The sequence below is a fragment of the Cajanus cajan genome, chromosome 1, assembly GCF_000230855.2.
Source record: "Cajanus cajan strain Asha chromosome 1, NIPB_CcT2T_4, whole genome shotgun sequence".
Taxonomy (NCBI): Eukaryota; Viridiplantae; Streptophyta; class Magnoliopsida; order Fabales; family Fabaceae; genus Cajanus; species Cajanus cajan.
In genome coordinates this window covers 41,389,173-41,401,851 of record NC_138517.1, presented here as the reverse complement: position 1 = coordinate 41,401,851, position 12,679 = coordinate 41,389,173, and the positions used below count along the sequence as shown (strand labels likewise).

The window sequence follows — 12,679 nt, the reverse complement described above, 5'->3', positions numbered from 1 at the left end:
TTAAACTAAAAATTTATTTGATCCAAAGATACGATGTATTCTTTAGAAGCTTGGTGGTGTTCCGTGGTGCATGCTGGGTACGAGTCCATACTATGGAAGTTTTATATTATTTTTTTTATTAAAAAATTTAGTTGAATTAGCTCCAGATATTCATTGTCAAAACAAACCTTAAGATTTTCTGAATACTTATATAAATATTTACATATTATTTATTAAAAAAAAATTCACATAAATAAAAAATCGAACTAAAATATGAATTAATTTTTTATTAGCTAGAATGACAATTGTTGGTTAAGTATTGTGTTATATTCGTCTATTTTAAAATACAATGCTAATAATATCTGCATGCCGCACAGGACACAAGTCTGACGCTTTCTGTGACATCCTTATTACCTCAACACAGGAATGCCATGTTTTTTAAAATATGAATTTTAATCAAGATTTTATAATTTAAATTTAATAGATTTTAATAGATTTATATCATAACATTTTAAAGGATTTTGTGAATTTTATAAAAAAATTATGAATTTATAAAAAAATATTTAATGTTACAAGGATTAAAAAAATATAACATAAATAATAAAGAAAAGTAAAACTAACATATTTTTTTCCTATCTTTTAATAAACAATTATCTTTTATTTTTTGATAAATAATTAACTCTATAATCTTTTTAACTAATACTTCTCTATATATCTAAAGTTATATTAGTCCTCCATGCATTGACGTATTGTCTTTCATGCTCTTGAGTTTGAATAATATTTTTAAAATTATGGTCTTTATTAATTGGTAATACTAAAGATGAAGATTCATCTACTAATTAGAAATTCATCATAACCAGGGACGGATCTACATTGGAGATAGTAGGGGCACTTGCTCCCACTACCATTTTATGCATATTTTTTTATCTAAAAAATAATATATTTTAAAAAATAAAATTTATATTCTAATAATATATTATATATATATATATATATGTATGTATTTAAATTATCATATGTATAAAATATAAATTTGAAGGAGGTGTTCATATATTTGACATTTTTTAAAATTTTTGAAGGAGATTAGTTCTCATATGTGATAAACAATACCCATTAATAATGAATCAATTTTTTTAAAAAAGTTTAATTATAATATATATATATATATATATATATATATATTAATGTTCACTTATATAAAGTAGAATGTTAAAAAAAATTAATTTTTGATAAAATAAAATTTGCACTATGCATGTTTACCTTTTATACTTTCTATTTATTGTATATGTTGATTAAAATAATCAAAATAATAAAGATTGTAAGATTGTATATATTGAGTAAAAAAAATCAAAATAGGAAAGGTTGGAAGATTTATATTCTATTTTGAATTTTTATTATAAAATATATTTTAAAATACTTATTATCTAAAAATTTATATCAGTACATGTTTATATCATAAATAAATTAAACTTGTTTTTTTACATATAAAATTTAACATATTTATTTTTATGGTTTTATTAGTGTTAAATTATTATAAAGTAAGTCTTTAAGATTGTAGTTCTAACCAAACATTTAAAAAATATCTATGACAGATAAATAATTCATATTAAAGACATATAATTTTAAAGAAAGTTAGGTTAAAATCTATTAAATTATAATATAATCTATTCTAACCCAATTTATTTTCATCCTTAATCATAATTGTAGATATAAAAACTTGTAAAAATAATTACGATATATATTTATACTTTTAAAAGTTATATGTAAAATTTTAAATACCGTAAGTCTGCTGTCATCGTTAGGGTCACCGTATCTGAGATATTTTTTGCTTTGACACTCGTTGGACCGTCACGGTTTTATCCTTTAAAAGGCACCTCAGTGGCTTAAAGAGGGATGGTGTTAATAAATTATCCTTATCCTTGACTCCTAAGCGATGTAAGACTTTTAGACATACCAGAACAACTACAAATATATGAATAAATATTGCTCTCACTACCTAAAATTTCTGGATCCCTCACTAATCATAACGACATTTTTTGCGAAGAAAGTTATATAATGTTACACATGCTAATACAAGTTTAGTTTGTGTCTTAGATAGAAATGAAGGCACTGATTTAAAAATTATGCAGTATGGTATAAAAATATCAAACATCCTTTCAATCAGATTTCTTAAGGACGCATGGTGTAAATTAAACACTTCATTCGCATTTTGATAATCATTATCATGATCTACAAAATCTTGGAGATGATATCGCACATCTCGAAATGGAGCTAAAACTTGGTGTCTATTAGAAAGTTCACAATCTACTAAAATATATTTACCTAATTACATATACAACACATATAGAATTAGTATAAAAAGTTAAAAGACAATATATTTATTATTAAAAAAATATTTACCTTCGGATACTTTAAGTCCATTTCTCCTTATTAAATCATTACTTAATAACTTGGAATCATGAGCTAAACTCTCCCACCTGCTAAGAACGTACATGAATTTCAAATCAAAATTACAAGTTGCTAATACATTTTATAATATCTTTCCATGACGATTATGTTAATTGCTTACATCTTGTCTCCTTGCCATTGTTGAAATATGAGTATCATCAATAACTTCGATGCAAACCAATTTTTTTATATATTATTAAATTTCAATTATTATAGTTCTTCCAAAATATAAATCAAACACTTCAACCAAAATGCAATCAAAATATCAGTTAAAAAAATAGGGTTCAACAAAGCATTAATTATCTATTAAGTTAAAAGACAATCTTAAACTCCTCAAGATTTCAAGTTTTAATGATAACATATAAAAACTTTTTTCAAGGGAAAATTTTTTCTTTAAGACGAATGTTTATAAGATGATTTGTTTAAGATGTTTAATTATCCTAACATTAAGTCTCATAGATGAAACACTTTATCTATAACTATAACACATCTGCTCTTAACTTATATCATTTATGATGACCGATAACAAAATTATTTTTTTTCACATGTTTCCTTAACAAGTGGAATTCATAAATCTTTTTCAGTACCCACAATTCACTAAAGGAACTAAAGACATGTTTTTTGTCAGAAAAAAGACTAGCCTATCTTATAAAGCACAAAAAACTACAAGAAAAGTTGTTTTAGATTAACATATGCATAATATCCTTTCTTTTGGTACGTAAAAGGTAATAAGTAGCTTTCTTAATTAGATAAAAAGTGATAATTTGATGAAACACATTTAATGCATCAACGGACATTTCTCTTTACAAGAAACAAAAATGAAGATAGAGGAAGCAAGCCTATTAGAGATGTTCAAGGATTTACTATAGTCATCTTCATGAAGCACCAATGTAAATAAGCTTGAAGTTTCATAAACAAGAGAGATACATATTCATTGTAAAAATATATTCATTTTTTCTATAAAGAAACATTATACTTAATAGCTTGTATCATGTATTGATAATAAGACAAAACAATATTGTTAATTTACCAAACTTTAACTTAGTGTTATTATTTTAAACTTGAAGAGACTTGATTGTAAAATAATACTTGATTATTTAAAGCCTAAAGAGACTTTGTGTTAAAAGAATACTTGATTGTTTGAAGCTAGGGAGGCGGTGTTAAAAGAATACTTGGATAATTACTTGAAGAAGTAAGTCAAATAACACTTAGGTTGAATCAAAAATAACTTGTAAAAGAATATTTGTATATTTGTAAAAGATAATGAGATTTGATTAAGTTGATTAAGAATTGGATGTAGTCTCAATGGTTGAGACGAACCAATATAAAAATACTGTGTATTTTTCTTATGTATCTCTTTATTTACACTTTTATAATCACATTATTACTTTGTTGTTTTTTAAAAGTGTTGAGTTTTTGATTGACACTATTTAACCTCCCTTCTAATGTCTCTCTTTTCTCCACATCATCCCAACTTGAAGTTTATTCAAGATCATGTTCTTTTAATCACATCTCAATGAAAGCCTTTGCCTTTGCTTTAGTATATATCAAGTATATAAGTAGCCATAAAACAAGTTTTGTCATCCAAATTTGAAATCTCTTTTATAACATCCAAAATATTATTATATTTCTCTTTCTCTCTATCCTTTTCTCTTTTCTCTCTATCTTTTTTCTCTTTTCTCCAATATGTTAGATATTTTTTCAAAATTAACAGCAATAATCTAAATGCCAATAAAAAAATATCAAGAACTTTGACATGATTGTTGGTACCAATTGAATTAGAGCTTCCCTTGCCCTGAAATCTACTTATTTATTGACGACTTGAATTTTCAATAGGAACCTTCAAACTTAAAAGGGAAGGTTACAATAGACTACATTCCTAAGGTGGTGAAAATTGGTAAAATGGTTCATAGTTATCTGGTTGATAAATTATATATCAATATTGATAATAAAAATATAACCAAAAAAATATTGATAGATAAAAAAAGATAAGAAAAAAAATAAAGAGAGAAAGAAGAAAAAAATGAACAAAAAGAAAAATGTGAAAAGAGAGAAAGAGAGAGGTGGAAGGGAGCAAAAAAAAAGAGCAAGAAAGAGATAGGTGAAATAAGGAGAAAAGATAAGATGAGAAAGGAAAAAGAAACAAGAAAAAAAGGTAAGAGAGCAAAACAAGAGGATAAATAAACAAGAAAAAAAAAAGTGATGTGAAATTTAAATTTTTTTTTGAGATTGTTGGACCATACTTTAAAGAGGTCAGACTATAAATTTCTATTAATTAAGTCTAATTTATTCTCATCCCTAGTCTAAATAAGTAGATTTTATGAGATAGTATTTAATAATTTTTTTTAATAAAATTTGAATATAAGGACTAAAATAATTTTTAAAAATTAAAAAAATTAATTTTAAATTTAAAAGACTAAAAATAAATTTGTCTTAAATTTAAGAGATTAAAAATTTATTTGAGTCAATAATTTAATTAAAATTTAAAGACTAAAATTACATAATTACAACCATGATAAAAATATATTTAAATTTAAAAATAAATAAAATTAACACGGAGAGGAAGGTGAATACACGAGTAATGAGGAATTATTTTACTTTTACTTCGGGTGTTAGAACAAGATAAAATGTTTTATTGGTAAAAGGATCGATTTTAACAATAAACTGTAGTATTATAATCAGAAGAATTGGCTCCCATAAGTAGTTTATATTATTTTAAAGAAAAATTGATAATGAAAATGTCCTCAGAAAATATTTTTGTTGAAAATATGTATTTAATAATAAAATGATGCCGCACTTTCGTGATTCAACATGCAATAAACTAAAACCCGAAAAAGCAACGGGATTCACGCGTTGATTATAATACTATGTTTATTGGGAAATCAAAACTTTGAGTTGACTTAGCATTATAATACAACAACCCCTCACTGGCACAAATATGTATGTATCAACTTCATCATTTAGTTAAAATTCCAGTTTTCTGATCCAATTTGCAGAACAAAAGAAGAAATGGCATTAGCTATGGTGGGAGAGGCACTTATCTCTGCTTCTGTGCAGATCTTATTGGATAGGATGGCCTCCAGAGAGTTCAGAGATTTCTTTTCCAGCACAAAGCTAAATGTTTCTGTGTTGGATGGATTGAAGATAAACTTGTTGGCTCTTAACACTGTGCTCAATGATGCTGAGGAGAAGCAGATCACTGATCCTGCAGTGAAAGCATGGCTTGATGAGTTGAAAGATGCTGTCTATGATGCTGAAGATTTGTTGGATGAAATCAACACTGAGTCTTTCAGATGCAAGGTGGAGGGAGAATATAAAACATTTGCTACCGAGGTTAGATCATTTCTTTCATCTCCCTTTAACCAATTCCATAGGAGCATGAATCCGAAACTTGAAGAAATATCTACAAGACTAGAACATTTTGTGAAACAAAAAGATATTCTTGGTTTGCGAATTGTTTCTAGGAGAGTTTCTAGTAGAACAGCTACAGATTCATTGGTTGAACCTATTGTTGTTGCAAGAGATGATGACAAAGAAAAGCTACTGAACATGCTTCTATCTGATGACGATGAAAAGAAGAACAATATAGAAGTAATTACAATATTGGCCATGGGAGGAATGGGAAAAACAACCCTTGCTCAATCCCTTTATAATGATAGTGAAGTGCAGGAACATTTTGATTTGAAAGTTTGGGCATGGGTATCAGACGATTTTGATGTTTTTAGAGTGACAAAAAAAATTGTCGAATCTCTCACATTGAAAGATAGTCATATTACTAATTTGGATGTTCTTCGTGTGCAATTAAGGAATAGCTTAAGAGAGAAGAAATTTTTGCTTGTGCTTGATGACCTTTGGAATGACAAGTATAATGATTGGCATCACCTAATAGCTCCTTTCAGCAGCGGGAAGAAAGGAAGTAAGATCATTGTCACAACCCGACAACAAAGAGTTGCACAGGTCACACACACTTTTCCCATTTGTGAGTTGAAACCTCTTACAGATGATAATTGTTGGCACATACTAGCCAATCATGCATTTGGAAATGAAGGTTACTACAAATATCCTGGTCTCGAAGAAATTGGTAGGAAAATTGCAAAAAAATGCAATGGCCTACCACTAGCTGCTAAAACATTGGGAGGCCTTTTGCGATCGAATGTTGATCTTGGGGAATGGGAAAGAATTCTGAACAACAGCTTATGGGCACATGATGATGTTTTACCTGCTCTACGCATAAGTTATCTACATCTTCCAGCATATATGAAAAGATGTTTTGCTTACTGCTCAATTTTTCCAAGACAACATTTGTTGGATAAGAAGGAGTTGATTTTGTTATGGATGGCTGAAGGCTTTCTTCAACAGGTCCACAGTGAGAAAGCTATGGAATCAGCAGGTGATGATTGCTTCAATGAATTCTTATCTAGATCCTTAATTGACAAACAAAAAGTTGAAGTTGGAGGAAAGTTTCGAATGCATGACCTCATTTATGATTTAGCTAAACTAGTATCTGGAAAAAGTTCATGCTACTTTGAATGTGGTAAGTTATCGGGAAGTGTTCGCCATTTAATATTTCATACAAGGAAGTTTGATGTATCTAGGAGATTTGAGGGCTTGTATGAGCTAAACTGTTTGCGGACCTTTCTACCACGACTCCAATATTCAAGTCAAGAATGTTACTTAGCAAAAATAGTATCATGTGATTGGTTGCCAAAACTAAGATGCTTGCGAACACTCTCATTGTCTGAATACAAAAATATCACTGAACTGCCCGATTCAATTGGTAATCTGGTGCTTCTAAGGTATCTTGACCTTTCCAATACTTGGATCCAAATGTTGCCTAATTCAACCTTTGTGCTTTACAATCTGCAGACTTTGAAATTATCCAATTGTAAGTTTCTAATTCAACTGCCAGAACAATTAGGAAATTTGGTCAATTTACGTTACTTGGATATCAGTGACACAAATTTGGAGTTGCCGACAAAAATATGCAATCTACAAAGTCTCCGTACATTGACTTGTTTTGTAGTAGGCAAACAAAATGGACTAAGCATCACGGAATTAAGAAGATTTCCCCATTTGCAGGGTAAGCTTTCCATTTTGGAACTACAAAATGTTGACCATCCTATGGAGGCATTTCAAGCCGACCTGAAGAAAAAAGGGCAAATTGAGGAGCTTACGTTGAAATGGGGTAGTGATCCACAAGGTTCGGAAATTGCCAAAGATGTACTTGACAATCTGCAACCGTCAACAAATTTAAAGAAACTCAACATCAGCTCCTATGGCGGCACAAGCTTTCCAAAATGGTTGGGTGATTCTTCATATTCTAATGTTATAGTCCTTGGTATTACTGATTGCAAGTATTGCTTGTCACTTCCACCATTTGGACAATTACCTTCACTTAAGGAACTTGTCATCAAAAGAATGAAAATGATAAGTACAATTGGCAATGAATTCTACTGCAGCAATATAGGTTTGCCTTCTTTTAAGCCATTTCCATTGTTAGAGAGTCTCCAATTCGAAGACATGCCACACTGGGAGGAGTGGTTACCATTTGAAGGTGAAGGTAGCAACTTTTGTTTTCCTTGTCTTAAGAATTTGAAATTATCCAAGTGCCCTAATTTGAGAGGAAACTTGCCCAACTCTCTGCCTTCATTAACAAAGATTAGTATCTCAGAGTGCAAGATGCTACAAGCAAAAGCATGTGATCTGCAATGGAACTCATCAGTTGAAGAAATACATATTACAGAAGGGGGAGAAGATCTGTTGTCTTTGCTTGACAAATATTCTTGGTTAAAACTATCTATTGAAAATTGTCACAGCTTTCAATCTTTGCCAAGAATGATGCTCGTTGCCAATTGTCTTCGAAGGTTGACTCTTAAAAATATCCCTTCTTTGATTTCTTTCCCAACACATGGTTTGTCCACGTCATTGCAATTACTTGAAATCAAAGACTGTGGGAACTTAGAATTTCTATCTCATGAAACATGGCACAAATACACATCACTTGAAAACCTGATAATTTGGAATAGCTGTCATTCCATGAAATCCTTTCCATTGGATTGTTTCCCATCCCTTCAATTTATTGATATATGGTATTGTCACAACTTGGAAGCAATTACTACTCAAGGTGGATCGGTTGCTCTCAAATTATCATTTCTTATTATCAGGGAATGTGTGAAGCTTTCGTCACTGCCAGAACAGATTGTTCTCCCTGTCTGTAATCACTTCCACCTTACAAGGCTTCCGCAGCTATTATCGATTTCCCCAAGTTGTTTGTCTTCCAGTTTAAAATCACTTGTTGTTGATATTGGAAATTTATCATCAATGTCTAAACATGAGTTAGGTTCACTATTCCAATGCCTCACTTCTCTGTCAATTCTTCACCTTTGGGGTTTGCGGCGGCAAGATCTGCTCAATACCTTGTTGAAGGAGCGGTTACTGCCCACTTCTCTCCAGCATCTGACGCTTTCGCGTTTTGATGGTTTAAAGTTGTTGGAAGGAAAAGGGCTTCAACATCTCACTTCTCTCCGAGAGCTTCACATCTTGCAATGTCAAAACCTTGAGTCCTTGCCAGAAGATCAATTGTCACCCTCTCTAGAATTACTGGAGATTTGTTTCTGTCCTTTACTAGAAGCAAGGTATCAAAGTCAGAGAGGGAAATATTGTTCTACGATTGCTCACATTCCGGCTATCAAGATAAATGGTGAAGTGATAATATAAGATGTTTCATGAGTATGAAGTATGAACTGTTGAAAAGGTAAATGCTTCATTTATTTTGGGAAACTCCGGTGTTAATGTTATTATATTTAGACGTTCCATAATCTTATATACTCCATTAACTGTTATTATTTATTTTTATATATCTTTTTATTATTATTGCATTATGTCACCTATCTCATTTATATTTAGACGTTCCACTGTAACGTTTGATTTGAAGCTGGAGAAGTATGATGCTGCTGTGAAGATCAAGATCGTCAAGGAAGTGAGGGCTTTCACTGACTTGGGGCTGAAGGAAGCGAAGGACTTGGTGGAGAAGCCTCCCTGTGTTTTGAAGAAGGGGCTCAGTAAGGAGGAGGCTAAGCCCATCATGGAGAAGCTTAAGGAGTTGGGTGCTGCTGTTGTGTTGGATTGATTCTCAATTTCACTTTGGTGTTCTCAATTTTGTGTTAGTTATAGAATCATTGAAACTTGTTTAGGGGTGATGAATGATAATGATAAATGATAAGTTATATGTCTTACCCCCTTCCCTCTTTTTATGTTTTGTTGGTGGATTGATAGTTTTTGTTACGTGACATTCTATATTTTAATTGAAGTTTGACACCGGTAACCACTTTTAATGGGTTAAAATTGTGTTTCAGCATCGGGGAGGTGTGAGGTTCATCTTCGTGTAGTTGGAATAAGTGTATTACTGGGCTTATTTTCAATCTTGGTTTATTGTTTTATTTCTTTTGTCTTTAGCTTGAATGATTGATGAATATGTTATGAAGGGCTTGGATAGTTGGTGAGTGAAGTCAGAAGTGATTTGGAAAGTTGTTTTTCAAAATGGCCAGATTTTGCATTGCGGAATGGTGTCTATCAGATATTTGAAGAAATACGCAATCTCTGTTTGGGTTTTAGTGATCATTTTAGCTGAAATTTGGAGTATTGAGTACTGCCATATGTTGCAGAGAGCAATTTTTAATTAATTAAGAAAAAAGAAAACATAAAGTATATTAATGATCAAAACATGAAATGAGTTTTAAAATAACTATTTATACTTATTGTAGAGAAAAACCATCATCATGTCCCTTAAAATTGTGAGTATAAATGAGATAATTCCTAGTCTTATATTCTTTGATAAAAAAACGAAAACAGAATGATAGGAAGAGTGGAGAGCAAAATAGAGCAAGAAAAGTTCTTAGTAGGCAATCAATTTTTCATTCAAGTTTTTTTTCAAATTAGCAAGTTACAAATACAACCATTTCTGATATTACTATTCAAAAAATGCATCCATTGTTGACTTAGTTGTACTACCCACTTTTACCTATTGCATATTTACCAAAAATATACTCCAAATCACCTACTTTTCACCTAAAATAGATTGCTGTCAAACAAGTACAGTACAACAAATTTTGTACTCAAAAAATTAAGAAAATTCTCAAAGTCTAACATTCTTTCATCCCCAATTCCTATCCACTTCCCTTTAATTTCTTAATGACTGTCTTTGATAGCCTAATATAAAACTTTTTTATGGTAAATTTTGTATGTTAAACTTTTAGCAGGTGGAAATAATTCCTACTGTGTCTTGCACTAGCATTGAAAAACAAGGTCTTAAAATCATTTCATTGATTAATGTATTTGTTGTTTTGGAAAATGGTAATATTGGTTTCTCATGTTTACCATGCTAAGCTGTATGTTTCAGGCTTCTGCACTGTCACTCTTATTATAGTAGGAGGAAAAAAAATCTATTGGAGATAAATGTGAATTCAGCTCTTCAAAGAAAAGCCGAAGAACTTTTAAGTAACTTGCTGTGGGTAATTGTGTGTCACATCTATGCTTCAGACATTTATGGTTGAGCCTATGCATTGCTCTGAGAAGAAAGTTGGTTGTATGTTTGCCATACCTATAGGGCAGGGGGTAGTATAATTTTCTTTCTTCTTTTAACTTCATCTCTGAAGCTATGCCGACAATCCTTTTCTTCAAGACATAAACAATCTAAATAATGTCTTTGGCTTGGATTGTAGACGATTGTATTCATATTTTAATGTCAGATGTGCATTTCATTGCATGTCTGAGTGCAATTTGAAATTCTGTTTTTACAATTCTTAAAATGTGGCTGAGAATAGTACCATTTATCCCATTTTAATTGATGTTCTAAGTAGATTTTTTTTTTCTTTATGTAGTCCATCACATTTAAACTTGTTTGAGTCATGCCATTTCTTTTTAAAGTTGTTATAACCCTTTGACTCTATCAGTCTTCTTTGAGCCATAATTTTGGTCATGTTTGAGGCTTGAGCCATATGAACACATTGCTATTGTTGTACTTGGTGGATTGTAATCATTTTATGCGTTGAAATGATGAGGTATTAAGTAGGAAAACGGGAGCCTTGTCTAATTTTCTGATCACCAGGCTGTTTTCTTCACAATTATGTATTATTTTCTATGTACAGTTTTGTGACGAAAATCACGCTGAGTCATGGCTTTGTGTGATGATGGCATATTTAACAGTTCATGTTCCACCAATAACATGGTTCTCATATGCTTGTTTGTTTTATTTTGGAAATTTGAAACCATGCAACAACTTTTGGTGGTCTTGGCTATAAGTTTCTTTCCTTTCTTTCTTTTAGATTTTGAACCATACAGCTGCATGTGGTTTGCTTCTTCCTTGTCCAATTAATGATAGAAATCATGCTTTGTGTTGTTATGACAAGAAAGTTCTTTTGGATTGGCACTAAATTTATGTTCCATAGTATGTTCAGACCATGATTTTGATTTGTTCTATGATAAGGAGTCTTGATCCTAACTTATTTAAAATATTGTGCTGATGTTGAAGTGCCTATGAAATATTTGGTTGTATCATGCTTACTAATTTCACATTTAAAGCACTGGTCATGGAATTTTTATTGAGCTTAAAATATATGTATTCTCTACTGTGTCAGGATTACAATCTCTGTTGTACTCATTTTATGACTACTGAATTGAAATTTTATTTTGTTGATGTTAAGTTGAATGAAGTCATGGGCGTGGGATTTTTGTTAGGAATACAAACTACTAAGCAAGTAAAACTTCACCTCTTGGTTTATGTATTTTTCTATATTTTAAGACTTTTGCCTATTGGTGTATGCTGAACCTCAAAATTTAAAATTCTATGTTGCACCAATATGAATTGTCACCATAAACTATTGTTAGGGCCACAGTAAACTGAAAATCAGTCCCACATTTATCCAGTTTTCTGGCCATTGTTTCTAAGGTTCAAGGACTTCATTGTCATGACTCATGAGACTATGTCAATTCAATGAAGTGCTAGAGAAGTGCATCTTTCTCAACATGTTAAGCAGCTAATATTAGATTTGTTAATGTGTTTCCCATGTATCAAGATCCATGCTGTATGGAGCTAAGAATTTCTGCCCTACAAATTTGTTCTTAGTATTGATTTTCTATACCATCAACTCATTGTTTGAGAAATACAAGTTCTGTTTTCTATATGAGATGGTTTAGAACTAGTTAGAGTAGAAAATATTCGGCTATAAAGTATATCTTCTGGAGCATGAAACTT

The 12,679-nt window shown here is 30.7% G+C and overlaps 1 protein-coding gene across 2 annotated transcripts; it reads left to right on the top strand.

Annotated features, from left to right (window-relative positions):
* Nucleotides 1–5,290: 5,290 nt before the first annotated feature.
* LOC109799688 (putative disease resistance RPP13-like protein 1) lies at nt 5,291–9,500 on the top strand. Of its 2 annotated transcripts, none has more exons than XM_020360295.3 (2): nt 5,291–9,181; nt 9,362–9,500. In XM_020360295.3, exon 1 carries the CDS (start codon nt 5,437–5,439, stop codon nt 9,142–9,144), a length of 3,708 nt encoding a protein of 1,235 aa, XP_020215884.1. In that variant the 5' UTR covers nt 5,291–5,436; the 3' UTR covers nt 9,145–9,181; nt 9,362–9,500. The 2 variants fall into 2 exon arrangements, with proteins under 2 accessions (XP_020215884.1, XP_020215885.1); XM_020360296.3 differs by having other exon boundaries at nt 9,334–9,470.
* Nucleotides 9,501–12,679: the final 3,179 nt, after the last annotated feature.